Source organism: Pavona decussata, unplaced genomic scaffold (genome assembly GCF_977016875.1).
Source record: "Pavona decussata unplaced genomic scaffold, jaPavDecu1.1 SCAFFOLD_260, whole genome shotgun sequence".
In the NCBI taxonomy this organism is placed as follows: domain Eukaryota; kingdom Metazoa; phylum Cnidaria; class Anthozoa; order Scleractinia; family Agariciidae; genus Pavona; species Pavona decussata.
In genome coordinates, this window is record NW_028145663.1 from 1,487,997 (window position 1) to 1,505,000 (window position 17,004).

The window sequence follows — 17,004 nt, forward strand, 5'->3', positions numbered from 1 at the left end:
CTGGAGCAGTTTTTAATTGAGTGTCGACAGGACGTGGAGTTTGCTTTGGTTTTGCCTCACTACACTTTGTGATTGGTTGGCAAACCTCCCTCCACTTTCCTCAACAAGTGACAAGCAAAACCCAAACCAATGGTGCATGACTTGCTCGCAAGCGTTTTCTCGCGCGCGCCAACGCTTGTTGCTGGTTACTTGTTTTTGCTCTGAATCAATTCAATTTTGATTGGTCTATTTTGCTGTTTACGTTTGTTATGATTGGCAGCAGTAAATACTTGGGTTTGGTTTGGCGACTCTCAATTGAAAACCGGTCTCTAATGATAGAGTATAAGAATATTGTTTGTAGCTTATAATAGCTCAAAGCTGGTCAATGTAAGGTTGCGTCAATAAAAATTCAATTGCACAGATACACCGAGTATAGAAATTATGTGTAGAGCCAATTTTGAATGAGGACCATGGCTTAAAGGGATAGCTCCATCCTCTCTTTATCACGTACAATCACCCTTTAGAAGATCAATCCAAATGTCGGACTCATCGAGGAGCTGAAGGAAGGAAAGATCTCATTAATTTTGTTTTGCTTTTGTAAATATTGGAAACACAAAACAGAAAAACCACACGGGTAATACGACTTGTCCTCTGAAAAAAAAAATGTCTTTATACTTTATCCTTCATTATGGAAGTTATTTCACTGCCGTCTTGCCAATTTTTTTTTAGCTGCAGTTTAAAAAAGTACTTGTTGCAGCAACCGGTTTTCCTTTAGCAGCTGAAAGTAATTCAAGAAGTGGCTGATCAATGATACACAGCTTCACCCAAAAAACCACTGAGTACCCTCACGGGATTATATGTAATAAACGGCATAAGAGTGTACACGGTTTCTTAATCGTCCACCACTTCCCCCCCCTCCCCCACCCCGTCGCCTTCTCCCTGGTAACTGGATCATTCAAATTTTGGGGAGGCACTGGCACTAGCCAAGAACAGTAAATACTAGTTGTTTGAAAAAAGACAAAAGATTTTTTAGTTGTGAGCAAGAGAGAATGAAGTTCATCCTCTCTTGTTCTCATCGAGGCAGTTTTTTTTTCTGTCTTAGAATTTCACAATAGAAAGGCTATTTCAGTGAGCGTGGTCTTTTCCCGCATAGTAAAGACAGTAAAAACAGTAAAGCCTGAGCGCTTCGGAAATTAATCGCAGGCCGCTGTCCTCAAAGCTTCGCTTCTCGGCCATCTGTTCATTTTTTGGACAATCATTCAGCCTTGGGCATTATCATCCGATACAGCAGCCGCCTGAACGGTTTTATAGGACTAAATGTCAACACGTTCGGGTTATTTTTTAAAACAGAACAGATACTTTTATTTATTTTAGTCATGGTGATTCCTTCAGCATTTATAATAAAATACTGTTATCAATGACAGCCATGAATACAAAATTACAATTACATAGCATTGAAGATTAAAGTCTAAAAGGTTTAAAAATCTTCAATTCAAAAACACGCACTAGTAGAATTGAAAACTGTAATATAAAATAGCTATTTTAAAAAATTATTGAAAGCGGCGCTACCCTTGTAATGAAATAACTTCTTAGCCGATTCAGTCCTTACTGAAGGTACATGTAAAAATTTGCTCTTTCGGTTTGTCACCTTGTCACTACTTCCCTATTGCAGCCCCTGCTGCCGCTTCTGCAGCTTCAGCAACACCTACGGCAGCTTCTACTCCAAGAACGACTCCCATTGTGTCCTTGGGTATTAACTCTCACAAAATCAGGGCCGTAGCCAGTATGAGGCAAACCGAAGGCACTTGCCTCAGTCACTGTTGACAAATTCACAAACAGTTAAATAAGTAAAAAAAATGTTAACGCAACATGATATTATGTTGACTGGTAACGCGAATCAGGCAGTGCCCTGAATTACAGACGAGAAAAATTAAGCAAAAATTCATGCTAACTAGGCAGAGGCTTCCCAAAGAAAACTGCCTTGCTTTCATGTGTTTTTCCTCCATTTCTCGAGTCTTCTGTCTTCTCTGATCTGAGTGAGAAAAATCTGTCAAAATGCAGCGTTCTATCAACAGCTTTTTTCAAAGAAAGCGGAAAGTAGTTGCTCTCATAACATGCTTTCAGTTCTTCTCAACAATCGAACCCAAATTTAACCTTGTTTTGGCATTACTAGTATTCAGCGAAGCAACTTTGTCCTTAATTCCATCTAGAAGAGATGGTGGTGTCAGTGAAGAAGCCACCAATGATGGTCGGAAAGAAGTTGTAGAGGCAAAAACCGGACAGGCGGCAGCGCCACTAAGTACAGGAAGCTGTTCGTGTGAGCCCAGCTTAAGCGTTCTCCGCAGGTTGAAGACCAGGTGTAGTTCATCGATGATCTCTTACAGGCTCCATGGCCTTGCATTAGCTTATGTCCACAGCGAAATCCCTGTGGACTCGCTAAGGCCTCTACAGGCGGTGGGATGCTAGTGGTCATGGGCGATATCGCGCTACCATTTATCAGCTAACTTCGTTGCCATTTAGAAACAAAAATCCTCAAATGAGAACGGCCGAGACCAGGTTTTATGAGCCTGCGAGACTGAGCACCCCCCCCCCCCCCCAATAAACCCTTTTTTTCACGAAACCTCTGGTCAGGCACACAGAGCCCCTAAAGTAGCATTTAAATAGCCCCCTCCCCCCAACCCCCCCCCCCCCCCAAAAAAAAAGTCACTTCGATCTCTAGATCTAGATGGCCTTAAGGGCTCTTAGCTGAATTTTTGTCAAAGAAGGTTTGATCCCAGTGTTTAGTTTAAATGTAATCATCATAACGACCCTAAATTGCTAGGCGGGGAATTTAACCATGCATATTACCTCAGTCCTTATTTTTTTCTGGCTACGGCCCTGAAAATTGTCTTGTTGATTTCTCTTCTGTCAAATAAACCTTCCCAGTCTAATTTTGATTGGCTGACATTTATGCACGTAGGGCTGGCACTTACGCACTTACTTCTTAACGCTTACGACAGTTCTTACTAACTTTTTGTTTCAAGTGAACATGTACGATTTGAATTTCTTGGCAAAGTGGGGGGGGGGGGGGGGGGGGAGGGAAGGATGACGGTATCTCCGGCGGCTTCGCTCACGGGCCAGCACTGCATTGTATCAAAAAACCTTTTTACAGTAATGCATGTCCACAAGACTTCAATACGAACAGGAAATGTGTTTATTTGTCCGTCAAACTCCACTTCGAATTTACCAAAAAAAAACCATCTCGTACAACACGTGAAAAACAACAAGATCTGATCCGACTAAAAAACATGAAATTTTTATAGCAAATGCATGAAAGAAATGTTTGCATGTCCCTCGGGCAAAAAAAAAAAATTTAATTCCTAATGAGAAAAGTCTTGGCATTTTTTCTTTTGTCCATACTTCCCCCCTTGATATGACGTAGCATATCAACGAACATTTAACCTAATAACAGGAGGAACTGCGAAAAAATGTTCTAAGAAGGAATGTCACTAATCCTTTCATAATTCAATCCTTGTTCCACAACAAAGTTTCTTGATTCAACATCGTTCTTAAGTAAGTTCCAAGTGACATAACTTTGAAATAGGCCTTGTGATCTGGTTTTTCCCAACTTGAACTTTTGCGACTCTAACATGCCCATCTTGGCCAGGGTAAACTTCAATCACTCTTCCGAGAGGCTAGTGACCTCGTGGTGTGTTGGGTGAAATCACTAAAACTACGTCCCCAACTTTAAAATCTTGCTTGACTTCAGTCCACTTTCTCCTGACTTAGGCTTGGAAGCCACTCACGCAGCCATCTGTGCCAGAAGTGTCTCACTAATTCTTGCACTCTTCTCCATCTTTTCTTTGGGCTGAAGCTGGTCTCGTCCACTGACTCTGGGGCGAATTGTCCACAAATCTGACCAATTAAGAAATGGTTTGGTGTTGATGGTACATCGTCATCGGGACTTGCAGACTAATAGGTTAGAGATCTTGAATTCAAAAGTGCCTCTGCTCCGGTAAATGCGGCCATTAATTCTTCGTCAGTGATGTGTGCGTTTCCTAAAATTGCATGCACAGCCCGTTTCGCTACCTTGATCATTGACCCATGTACGCCACCAAAATGCGGTGCTGCTGGGAGATTTAAGTGCCAGGTAACTACCTGATTCGCTGTGGAGGCTCTGATTTTGTCTTGGTCAAGCACTTCGACCAGTTGGCGCAGCTCTTTGTTTGCCTTAACGAAATTTCCACCATTGTCAGATAACATTCCTCGGGGAAGAGCTCTCTGATTGGCCATTCTGTAAAAGGCATTCAAGAACGAATCCGCATCAAGACCATAGGCCATCTCGATCCAGATGAACTGCTCTCATTGAGAGACAGGTGAACAAACACAAGTAACGTTTCTGCCTCCGTCTTCCTCTGCCTTGAATGGTAAGAAAAGGACCTCCGAAATCTACTGCCGTCTGGGCAAATGCTCGCAGTGATAATCTTAGTCTTATCTGTGGTAGAGGAGCCATAACTTGCTTTGCTGCTTTAGCTTTTCGTCTTCGACACTCATTGCACTCCTTCTCCCATTCTCTTATCTCTTCGCGACCAGATATTATCCAAAACCGGGTTGATAAAGCCGCCAATGTTTGATTAGTTCCACTTGCATGCTTCCCTTTCTCGTGATAATGCTTGACAATTAGCTTTGTCACTTGATTCTTGCGGGGCAGGATTATAGGAAATAGGGCGTCTTCTGATAAGAACTCTGCATATCTCAGTCGACCTTCACTCCTGATCTGGCCCTCTTCGTCAATTCTTGGTTTTAATCCAAGCAATTTGCTGTTATTTGGTAACTCTCTTTGGCGAAGAAGCGCTGTGTACTCGTCGGTAAAAGCATCTTGTTGTGTGCTTTTAACCTCATGAGTTTCTGTGTCCTCAATTTCTCCTGGCTTTATCTCTCCACTCTCTTTCACGCAGTCTGCAGTTGTTTACGAAACGATAGACCCATGTTTGAACTCTGATACACTTTTGCCAACTTGAAAATCGATTTGGATTCAAATGCCATAAATGCTTATTCTCCTTTAGTGAAATCCTTGTTCGTTCCTCGACATAATCATTTGCTTGTTTGGGGAATTCTCGGTCATTCCTCTTGATCTCCATTGATTTCGTTTCCTGATCTACGTTGACACGATTTATCGGCCATTCTGACTCGTCGTTTCCAAGGAACCCAGGTCCGTTCCACCACTTCTCGCAGTTAGCTAGTTCCGACACTTTTAAGCCTCTTGTAACCAGGTCAGCTGGATTTTCTTTGGTTGGAACGAATCGCCATTGCCGAGGATCACTCACTGACACTGGATCTCTCCCACTCGATTTGCGACAAACGGTTTGAACGACCGGCTTCTTCCTTTGAACCACCACAGTACATTCATGCTATCAGACCAGAAGGTTACTTTATTCAAGGCACTGTCAAAGGCTTTGGAAACATAATCTGACTAAATCGTCCACTATTTGGATCGTTTCCATCTTGTTTTCTTCTGTTTCTTCAAGGGCTGTTAGAATAGCATCTCTGTCAATGGTTTCTTCCGTCATCAACTTTATCAAGCGAGTATAAAGCTTCGTAAGTTGCGTTTTTACGACCCGTTTCTGTTCCTTGCCAGTATCGATGAGGTCCTCATTTGCATCGGCGTCATTCAAAACATTCTCGTCATCTCCAGCAGTCATATTGAAACGTCCACAGAACCTCGCTCTGCTACCAAGTAATTATGTCCTCAAGACTTCAATACGAACAGGAAATGTGTTTATTTGTCTGTCAAACTCCACTTGGAATTTACCAAAAAACCATCTCGTACCAGGCGCGTAGCTAAGGTTTCGATAGGGGTGTTCGTTGAGCCCCAAACCTTGCTGACCGCCGGAGGCGCTCTTACTAGGGGGGTCCGGGGGCATGCTCGCCCGGAAATTTTTGAAAATCTAGGTTCCCAGAAACCTCATTTCCTGCATTTTGAGACCCATTTTAGGCAAATCACAATTTTGTTTTACAGCAGCTTTTTAAGCTATATACATCATTTCGGCGGCATAATTGTTTCAACTTAAACAAGAAAGTTCAAAGTACATTCCGTGCCCTGTCAAGTTCTGATAGCTATTTGATCTGCTGATAGTCATACACCAAGCTGGTAAATTGCATCATTCTTGGGTGTGGGCCTTCGAACAAACTGACTATCTCGTCAAGATTGACAGGCATATCATATTTGATATGCATTAGAGCCAGGGCGGGCAGCCTACTCTCTCCCATGGTACACCTCATGTAGTTGTTCAGCCTCCTCATTGCGCTTATGGAACGTTCACACTCACAAGTGAATGTTCTCAGGCGAACTTGTACGTAATTGCGCGTGAAACTCAACAAGGCTTGAACTATTAAGTTTGAAGTGAATCTCCTTTCAGAACAATGCAGCATTCAGAGAACAAAACGTATCGCAAAGCATGCTTTTCTATGGCTTTTTCGAGCGGATGCGGTTTTACCGCAAAATGAAACGTCATTGAAATTAATCTCCAAGGGTTCTTGACAATTTTTATTTTTACTGTGGATAAGACATAAGGCCTAACAAACGGGTTTATATCTCTATTTTTCTTTGGTTGATGTATTTCGACGACAGGAACTTTATCTAAAAGTTTTTCTTCGGCCATTGTTGATCTTCAAAGGGGGTTCGTTCGAACCCCTCGAACCCCCCCTCTTACGCGCCTGCGTACAACACAAGAAAAACAACAAGATCTGATCCGACTAAAAAAACATGGAATTTTTATAGCAAATACATGACAGAAATATTTGCATGTCCCTCGGGCAAAACAAAAACAATTTAATTCCTAATGAGAAAAGTCTTGGCATTCTTTCTTTTGTCCAATGCAAATGTCACAGATAGAAGAAGCTTTAGAAATTAGCAATGTAGCTGGAAGAGGTTGAAAAAGAGCGTGAAAAATAGGGAGTTTCAGTTACTTTTTTTTTATTTTTGGCTGCCGGATTTGATCTTTTACAGATCCTGCGCCGGTATACTTCCAGCATTTTCGTTCGCGGTCGTTTGTAGTTTATTTTTTACATTTCCGTAGGAAGTCTTCAGTATAGGCAGCTTTTGGTTTTCAATTGAGTCTCCTAACACCAAAACGAGAATACTCACTGTAACATAATAAGGACATCAAATGTGAACAACACAGTAAACAAACTAGAACGCCATGGCAACTACATTTAGAGGTTCTCTAACAAGAGTTAACTTTTCCTGTAAATTCACGCAATGTTATCTAAAGCATTACGTTGCTAGTTGCAGAAAACATGTTACACGCTAACCAAGCAAAACGTATATAGAAGACTGCAAAGGCGGTATGACTGAACGGGTAAGGGGGGTAGACGTGTAGTCTTGAGGTCCCGGGTTGAAATGCTTGCCCCTCTTGCCCCTTCCTTGATCACTTGGATTTGCTTCATGGTCACGGTCCCTTTCCTGTTCCTCGTTCACGACATTAGAACCGTGATCCCTAAAACAAAACATTGCTTATTTTGTAACACAGGATTTTATTCATATCCTGCACGAAAACTTTGAATGTCCCGGGTTCAAATCATGGATCACGTCATTACTGATTCTTGAGCCCGAAAATCCAATATTGCATATGTACGTTACGGTAACACAGGATATTAGTCGTCATATCTTGTTTGTAATCTTTGAAAGTCCAAATCGATCTAGCTTGGATCGCGAAATTTTAAAAATCCGTGAGCCCAGAAAAGTCAAACATTGTAACTTATAAGTTAGTTGTATCTTGGACATAATTTATTTCTTCAGATAATGGTCGCGTGTTTAACGTATGGACTATGACATACATATTATGTTAACTCCGAGAGCTCCTAAACTAATAAACATTGCATATTAATTAACGGAGGACTTAAGTCATATCCTGCACGTGCTGTACACATCCTAAACCGGGAACGTGATTTGCTTTGTAAATAATTCAATACCTAAAGTTAAGCTATGAAACTTACTTCTTTTTGTTATCTTGTCAAACTCTTTCTTTTTGATATTAAAGCCTCTACGGTTATATAAAACCAGTCAGAAAATAAACCAAGTTAACAAGATTCGAGAGTTGCTTTGTTCTGCTCACTAGTTTGGCAGAGGTTCAAACAGAATCAATCGTGACTAGATAGGTCACGTTTCCAACATCCAAAGCAATGCCTTTGTGAGACAATTCGCGGGAAATCACGTACGATCGACAAATAAATGGCGCAGTTGGTTTGTTTTTTTACTTATAATTGGTACAGAAGCGGCAAGAGGCTTTTTTTTACAGACTGCAGTGAAGCAAAACGAACCTGTATATATTCTGAAAAGTCATTAAATCGTCATCCATGTGGAATTAATTTTTAATTATCTTTGCATAAGTTAAAAAAAAATTGACGCAGGTTCCAGTTTGTGTGGTATATATTTTGTTTCACAACCGTCTCTAACTCATCACCAACCTGCAGTAATGGAATTTCAGTAAAGGCGGAAAATTATGGCCTTGGAACGTTGGTTTACATCATTTATCAATTTTGAAAATTAATTATATTTTTTTGCATAAATCGGAAATGCTCTCCGAAAGGAAAAATTGTTCTTCTGCCATGTCGAGTCGAGTCCTTTACCATAGTTCAACATCATAACGCCTGAACCGCCTGCAACACCCGAGACTTTAATCTCTGGCATAGTTGGGCTTTTATTGAATTATATTTCTCTCTGTACGGTCTCGCCTTCGTCTACCGTGACTTCCGAGCTGTTTCAGAGTCGTCATAATCACTCAGTTCTTCCTAATATTCATTCAAACATCGAGCTTGAATTTCTTCATCTGACATCTGATAAACTGATTCAGCGCAAGGCGAAATATTTCGAAGAATGTTCCCAAACCTCGCTCGGATTAGACGCTCTGTTACGTTTACACGAGCTATGTGGAGCCCATTCTCACGGGTCTTCTGCCCGGGAATAGAAAGACGTTAGAATGACGTAATAGCATTCAATGTTTGATAGGAAATGCGTGACAATATTTCTTTTATCTATTTTATTTTCATTGCAGTATTTAATTTCTCGTCAGGTGCAAAAGTAATGCGATTGGGCCGTTTTGCGTTTAGAGATGTTAAAGTGACACACGTACGGTTTAATAGCTCGTGTTAAGCTTTGTTTCCATGAGCACGTACGGTTGAACTATGCTGTATAAATAGATGCCTATCTATCCACGATATCAAACTGCTCGGGACCCTTCCAGGCGCAACATTGCAAACCGCATCTGAATTTTTTTTAATTGTGAGGCAAATTACCACAAATGAGCGAGATAGAACTAACTGAGAAACTTCTCGACGATGTCGACGAAGAAATGGCAGATGAAGCTGCAGACAAAGATGCACACAAAGAAGAACAAGACGAGGAACAGAAGGAGAAGATAAAAGAGGCCAAAGAAAAAGTCGGCAAGCTAAGAAGTACCCTCAACTCGCTGAAAGAAATCGAGTGGGGAAAGGTGGTAAAAGATTTTGTTAAGTTCGTCATCAAAAATGTTGCGGTTGGTGCCATACTTTGGGGAGTGATGGTTGCCTTGAATGCGATAATATCGAAGTCCCGTGGCACAGAAAAGACAACAAACCAGAAGAAGCAGAAAAAGATTCAGGCATTGGCGCAGCTGATCTCCGATATCTCCACCTATATGTAAAACCTTTCCGATTGGATGCAGGCCAAGGAGGACGTGACGGTGGATGCTGGCAGCGGAATAATGGTGCCTCTGCCAGATGTTTATACCAAGTACACTAAACCAATGCAGACGGTGAGTTCTCTCATGATCACAAGAAAGTTATAACTTTGCTTATAGGTCCGACTACTTAATGAAAGGAGATAACAAAAAACAAACAAACAAACAACAAAAAGAAAAACAACCAGTTTTTATTGCCGTAAATACCCTATTAGCCCCCAAGGGGCTTGTTTGTTTTTAGCCCTCCGTTGGGGTGGTGGTCCGTGGGGGGGGGGGAGGGGGGGGGGGCTAGTCAATAAAGAAGAGGAATGTGTTTAAGCAAAAGTTAAATTAGTTTATCCATAATTTTAGCATATACTAACTGAAACATAACTGGCGCTAGCGGGTTGTGTGTTATTAGAAGTAAAACGGCATTTTATCTTACCACGATAATACTGCTGCACATTGAAGACCAATTTTTTTCCGGACTGCCTCATAGTTTGATCATTGGTTCGCGGTTCGCGTTTTCTAACATGAGAGGTAAGAGGTATGTTTGTGTGTGTGTGTGTGGGTTGGTGGGGGAGGGAGTAGGGTAGGAAATCTGTGTCCCCAAACAAAGGTGGAGGTCACAGTCGTTAGAGAGGGGGTCTTGATAGAGTACAGGGCCTGATGGTTGAATCTGAAGAAACTGGCGCGTGACCTTCGTGGAAATTGATTAGTAATGATTTTTCTAACTCACTCTTGTTTGTTTTACTTTTTGAATACATACAGCACATAGACACAATCTACAATGTCGCCAAAGAGCTGTGGCCGGACAGTGGAAGAGGAAAGAAGACTGCTCTTGTTCCCACAATCGACCAAGTCGACAAGATCGTCACTAACACGGGGCCTGTTGTGGATGGCTTGCAGAATATAGTCACGTTTACAAATGCCAATAAGGAGAAGTTTCCAGACCTGTCCACGATGCCAATCAAGCAGTATAATGTGGACAAGCTTGGAAACCGTCAAAGCGCTCCCGTATGCATGAACCATTTTTTTCTTTACAGCAGTTGATTTCATTTAATAGCAGCTTGAAATTTTTAAAGAAATTGAAATAGTGATTTACGCAAAGCTTGAGACAAGCTCCTGTTCGCTCCATGTGTAGCCAAAAGTGCGGACAGAAAAGTTTAAATTATAATAAAACACAAGTGTCTCTCCCACCGAAAAAGTCGCTTCTAATGATACTATCTGTTGACAACTCGTCCTGAAAATGAAGAAAGAAAAATGGCTTCGGTGTTTTAGTCAAGCATACGTGAACATATGCATGACTGACCTTTAGATTTTATCACTGTCAATCACTCGTAACCTTTTCAACTACTTTAGCTGTTGTAGCTGTTTTTCCAAGAGTAGGTCTGTTCAATTTACGGGGATAGCACGTTTTCTCTGAGGGTACAGAAGAGGGGTGGGGGGGGGGGGGGGGAAGTCTTACTAAATTGTCCTGTCAGTCACCTGAGGGGTACTCCTCTTGTATTAGGATTTATTCGGCTACGTCGGTAATGGTAGTTCTAAAGCTCTATTTTATAGTTTTGGATTAAATTGCAATGAAACAACCTGTGATAAGGATTCCTTAATTTGTGACTTGTTGATGTCTTCTAGAGCTAAGAACCATGTAAGGCGGGTGCAAGTCAGTTCAGTAATAAAATGTTATGAAACAACGCCCCAGATATGACTGGAATGTACCCTTTCATCAAAACCTGCCCTTTATTGTTCTTTGCCTTAAAAGCCATACACTGATTTCAAGAATCTTTTTAGGCTAGAGGATTTGTCTCAATCGGCTCAGCCATGCTATCAATTATCTTACAAAATAAAAGCTAATGTATGTTTTGATAGTGCTGGAGCAGTTTTTAATTGAGTGTCGACAGGACGTGGGGTTTGCTTTGGTTTTGCCTCACTACACTTTGTGATTGATTAGCAAAATTCCCGCCACTTTTCTTAACAAATGTCAAGCAAAACCAAAACCAATGGTGCGTGACTTACTCGCAAGCGTTTTCTCTCGCGCGCCAACGCGTGACGCTGGTTACTTGTTTTTGCTCTGAATTCAATTCTGATTGGTCTATTTTGCTGTTTACGTTTGTTATGATTGGCAGCAGTAAATACTTAGGTTGGGTTTTACGACACTCAATTGAAAACCGCTCTCTAATGATAGAGTATAAGAATATTGTTTGTAGCTTATAATAGCTCAAAGCTGGTCAATGTAAGGTTGCGTCAATAAAAGATTAATTGCACAGATACATCGAGTATAGAAATTATGTAAAGAGCCAATTTTGGATAAGGGCCATGACTTAAAGGAATAGCTCCTTCATCTCTTTGCCACGTACAATCACCCTTTAGAAGATCTATCCAAATGTCGGACTTATCGGGGAGGAAGGAAGGAAAGATCTCATTAATTTTGTTTTGCTTTTCTAAATATTGGAAACACAAAACAGAAAAACCACACGGGCAACACGACTTGTCCCCTGGAAAAAAAATGACTTTATACTTTATTCTTCATTATGGAAGTTATTTCACTGTCGTCTTGCCGACCCTGTTTTTAGCGGCAGTTAAAATAAAATACTTGTTGCAACAACCGGTTTTCCGTCAGCAGCTGAAAGTAATACAAGAAGTGGCTGTTCAATGATGCAAAGCTCCACCCAAAAATCCACTTCCTACCATCACGGGATTATATGTAATAATTAATATCAGGAGCCATAATTAGGGATCCCTGATCATGGCTCCTGTTAATATACCACACAAGTGAATAATGCTTTTCGCGCGCGCTGATTGGCTAGCTCGGAGGTGATTAGCCAAGTACTATTCACCTCCGAGCAGCCGAAGAGAAACAAGATGGCTTCCCGTTTCGCCACGCGGTCACTTAAGAGAAAAATATTTCAATAAAAGAGACGGCTATTGCAAAAAACAAAACAAAAATGGCAACAAAGTTTGGTTTGACTGCATTACATGGTAAGTTTTTTAATCTTTCAAATCTCACATTCTAAGGCGAAAAATAAAAGTACAGTGGATTGTTTACGAAAACTGTCGAGCTCAGTACAATTACAATGTAAACAATGATACTTCTAATGTTTTGCGGTATGGTTTCAACAACGGGACAAATTTCACACAACGATCGAAGAAAAGACCGTAGTAACTAAACAAGTGCCTCCAGAAGTTTTATTTGTCCACAAGAAAGAGAGACGGAACTTTCTACAATAAGAAATCGCTTACCGCGCAGCGCGCGAGATTTTAAAATTTCCCACCATTTGTCGGTATATCGTCAAAAATAAAGTAATTTTGGGTCCACTTCTTATTCAGCTTGTGTGGTATATACTAAAACAATTATTTACCTCAGTGTCGGTGAAAGTGATGAATATTTACCTCGTCGCTCGGTAAATATCCATCACTATTCACCTCCACTTTGGTGAATAATTGAAAGCATAAGAGTGTACGCAGTTTCTTAATCGTCCACCCCTGCACTACAAACCCCCACCCCCTCGCCTTCTCCCTGGTAACTGGATCATTCAAATTTTGAAGAGGCACTGGCACTAGCCCAAAACAGTAAATACTGGTAGCTTGAAAAAAAAAGTTTTAGTTCTGAGCAAGAGAGAATGAAGTTCATCCTGTCTTGTTCTGATCGAGGCAGTTTCTTATCTGTCTTAGAATTTCACTATAGAAAGGCTATTTCAGTGAGCCTGGTCTTTTCCCGCATAGTAAAGACAGTAAAAACAGTAAAGCCTGAGCGTTTCGGAAATTAATCGCAGGCCGTTATAAAATAAATAAACTTCTTTCCGGCTTGCTGGTATTTCGGAAAATAATTCGTTCCGCTCAAGGATTGTCCTCAAAATTTCACCGCTGTCCTCGAAGCTTCGCTGCTCAGCTATCTGTTCATTTTTCGGACAATCATTCAGCCTTGGGCGTTATCATCCGATGCAACAGCCGCCTGAAGGGTTTTACAGTACCAAATGTCAACACGTTTGGGTTATTTTTTAAAACAGAACAGATACTTTTATTTATTTTAGTCATGGTGATTCCTTCAGCATTTGTGAACAAATTAATACTGTTATCAATGACAGCCATGAATACAAAATTACAATTACATAGCATTGAAGAATAAAGTATAAAGGTTTAAAAATCTTCAATTCACAAACACGCACTAGTAGAATTGAAAACTGTAGTATAAAATAACTATTTTAAAAAATTATTAAAAACGACGTTATCCTTGTAATAAAAGGACTTCTTAGCCGATTCAGTCCTTACTGAAGGTACATGTAAAAAATTGCTCTTTCGGTTTGTCACCTTGGCACTACTTTCCTATTGGATTTAAAATAATTCTCTATAAAAATTACTGTAGTCAAAGGTAAGAAAACAACACAAGCAAAGTCCACTCAAGAAAAGGTTTCTACCTTGAGAACTCAAAACTGATATTTTTTTGTGAGTCCGTGAGTTTATTAAATCTTATTTTACAATATACTAAAAAGTTTCAGGTCATTAGGTGAATCGGTTTACCCTGATGTGAAAAACTCAAACAGAAAGCAAAGACATGCACACCGCGCCGACCAGTTTCCACATACTTCAGTGACTGAAAAAGTCTTAAGTAAATCTTAAAATGATTGAGTACTGACTCAAAGACTCCCAACCTCACAAAACTGATCCTTATGTATTCTTGTCATTTTAATTTTAAAAATAAACAACAACAACAACAACAACAACAACAACAACAACAACAACAACAGCAACAAAAACAAAATAAAGTTCATGTCACATTGCAAAGCTACGCTCAACACAAATCGTTTCAGTTCATAATATAAGACTTCGGTTCATGGCGTCATTATGAAATAAGCTTGAGGGTAATTTCAAGGCATTTTAGCCTGCATTGAAGCAACCATGTTTTCATCGATTGGCATTCCATCAAGATTTGGAACCTGGGCTTGATGCTTTGCTTTGAAGTCAGCCAGAGACTTGTAACAGTCGAGGACCGTTTGCAAGCTGTGCTCAGTAGCATCTATTTCACCATCCGTCATAGTCTGCTTTTTGGCGTTATTCTTGTCAATCTGTTTGGAAAGCCTCATCAGGACGCCCGCAGCCTATAAAATCGAGCAGAAACTGATATTTAACAATTATTCCACGAGCGTGCGTTGGATATGAGATGTTAGACACGGTAATTCCATCAGCTACATAATTATCATTATCATTAACTATTTATCTACCTAACTACAATTATAAATGTAAAAGAAAAAAAAAACTTGGTCCAGTTTTTAATAATTGATGTTGTTATCTGACGTAGCTTGCGATGTGCATTCCATTGTCATAAGAAAAGGAATTTGAGCTGAAAAAAGACCTTAGTTTGAGACCGCTCCAATATAGCTTATGTAACAGACTAACCCTTCTCCACACTTCATTTCCCAGCACAGCCCGGGGTTGGGGGTTTGACTCATCCGATTCTCAGTAGGGTACCCAACGGAATAACGCTAAAATAAATTACGTTATTGATATTTCAGGAGGCTATCACAATTCGGTATCTTCCGAATTCAAGTCGAAAAAAAAAATGGAGGACCCCAACCCACAGGGGGACTCCTATATAAAACTGACAGGGGTGATACTCGGAAATTTTGAAAAGAACTTTAAGGTACCAGAATTCTGTTTTGTGGGCGTGATCCGAACAATTTTTTACCCCTAAGAGGTTTCAAATCAGTTGACTGACATTGACTTCCTCTCATATTTTTCGGCTCAATACCCTAAAAGGTACCACCATACCTCTGACAGAAGTCATTTTACACTTTAGTACCAAACCAAACCACGAATTTTAACCCCCGTCACTTTCAAATGGGAGTCCTCCCCCATCATGCGAGCCCAAATCACATGTAGGAACAACGTTTACTCACCGCTCCCAGTCGAGGAATAAACTTTGACAACACTGCTCCGATCGTGACAGTAAAATTTTTCGTTTGAACGGTGTCTTGTGCATGAACCTTGAGCCAATCCGTGAGATTGTTTAGCAGAGTAGAGCTTTCATTGAGCACTTCAATCAATTTTGTAAGTTTTTCTGCTTTGGCTCGAGCCGATGCATCAGACGGAATAAGCAATTCCAAGATTGCTTTGGCTGCTTTGAAAATGAGATCGATGCCCACGAAGTCTACCACAATTTTTCCTAATTTCTTCACAGCTTTGGTCAGCGTTTCAAGGGCTGTTTGCAGGGCTTCTCCGCCAGATTCAGCAGCGGCTGCAGCTCCGTCACCCGCCTCTGTACCAGCGGCTTCTCCAGCCTCGGCAGCAGAGCCAATCGCCTCTCCAGCCTCGGCAGCGGAACCAATCGCCTCCCCAGCCTCGGCAGCCCCTGCCGCCGCTTCTGCAGCTTCAGCAACAGCTACGGCAACTTCTACTCCAATAACGATTCCCATTGTGTCGTTTGATAATAAACTCTCACAAAATGGTCCGTTGATTTCTCTTCAATAAAACAAAAAAGCTGAGTGAACAAAAACTCTAAAACCACCAAAGTTTCTAAAGGTCAATGTCAGCTTCAAACAGTTACGCTGATTTCTAAGTATTGATTGCTGAAGACTTTCTTATAACTCTATATCACAGTCGTACCAAATTAGCCTTCTGCTCTAATTTTGATTGGCACGTACGCCTTAATTAAAACAGTTCGTATTACTTTTTGTTTCAAATACAAAGAAGTGAGCACGTACAATATTAGTTTCTTGGGGGTGGATTACTGTACCTGCTCGGTCTCGTTCCCAGCGCCGCACTGCAGATCAAATTTAAAACCTTTTTTTTCATTTTGTTGTTTTAAAAGCCAAATCGGTGATGCAAGCATTAGGCATCAAAAAATTTTTAGAAATTACCGATGAAGCTGCAAATGCAACGGACGATTGAAACAGAGAATGAGAAAGAGGGAACAAAGAATTGAAACACTTTAGGATAAGCAGCCTTTAGTAGTTTTCAATAATCCCAACGCTAAAACTAGAGTACTGGCACTGTAACTAAGCGCTTTCAAACGCGCTTGGTTAAAAGCGGGTTCGAATGCTTGCCCCTGCCTAGTCTCCCACGCAGCCGCTTTTAGGCTCGTCACGCAACACTCCTCCCCACAACGGCTGCGTAGGAGACTAGCCCCACGGTCATAGTCCCTATCTTGGACCGAGACAATGACCGTGAGCCCTAAATTAAACATTGCTTATTTTTCGTAATATGTCGTAACGCAGGATTTTACTTACACGATGCACGTAATCTTTGAGGGTCAATCAGTTTAAAAAGGATATCTGTTAAGAGCTGAAAGTTGTTCAAGGTCGATTCTGATATCTTTAAGTTGATTTGTGTTCAAATGCTATTAAGTTAATCT

At 40.8% G+C, this 17,004-nt stretch overlaps 2 protein-coding genes across 4 annotated transcripts in view; one reads left to right on the forward strand and one right to left on the reverse strand.

The window, feature by feature from the left end:
• Positions 1-8,998: 8,998 nt before the first annotated feature.
• On the forward strand, positions 8,999-11,071 carry LOC146456212 (uncharacterized). Of its 2 annotated transcripts, none has more exons than XR_014858856.1 (2): positions 8,999-9,752; positions 10,428-10,580. XR_014858856.1 is itself a non-coding variant. In XM_085093441.1 (2 exons), the coding sequence occupies exons 1-2, from the start codon at positions 9,657-9,659 to the stop codon at positions 10,707-10,709; spliced, it is 378 nt and encodes a 125-aa protein (XP_084949567.1). In that variant the 5' UTR covers positions 9,074-9,656; the 3' UTR covers positions 10,710-11,071. The 2 variants fall into 2 exon arrangements, 1 of the variants encoding a protein (XP_084949567.1); XM_085093441.1 differs by having other exon boundaries at positions 9,074-9,752; positions 10,428-11,071.
• Positions 11,072-11,291: 220 nt separating this feature from the next.
• Positions 11,292-17,004, reverse strand: part of LOC146456213 (uncharacterized) — a 28,622-nt gene continuing 22,909 nt past the window's right edge. The window contains exons 2-4 of one of the 2 annotated variants that reach the window (XM_085093437.1): positions 15,551-16,110; positions 12,880-14,752; positions 11,292-11,989 (exon numbers count right to left, since the gene is read on the reverse strand). In XM_085093437.1, the coding sequence (XP_084949563.1) occupies positions 14,522-14,752; positions 15,551-16,066 (747 nt within the window). In that variant the 5' untranslated portion in view covers positions 16,067-16,110 and the 3' untranslated portion in view covers positions 11,292-11,989; positions 12,880-14,521. Of the gene's footprint in view, positions 11,990-12,879; positions 14,753-15,550; positions 16,113-17,004 lie in introns of both variants that reach the window. The other variant, XM_085093436.1, reaches the window with a different exon arrangement.

What these genes read in the sequence shown, in the direction of transcription:
- LOC146456212 (XM_085093441.1), top strand. Translation starts at nt 9,657, where the DNA reads ATGCAGGCCAAGGAGGACGTGACGGTGGATGCTGGCAGCGGAATAATG. An exon ending in ACACTAAACCAATGCAGACG is followed by an intron (nt 9,753 to 10,427) that starts GTGAGTTCTCTC and finishes GAATACATACAG; the next exon opens with CACATAGACACAATCTACAA.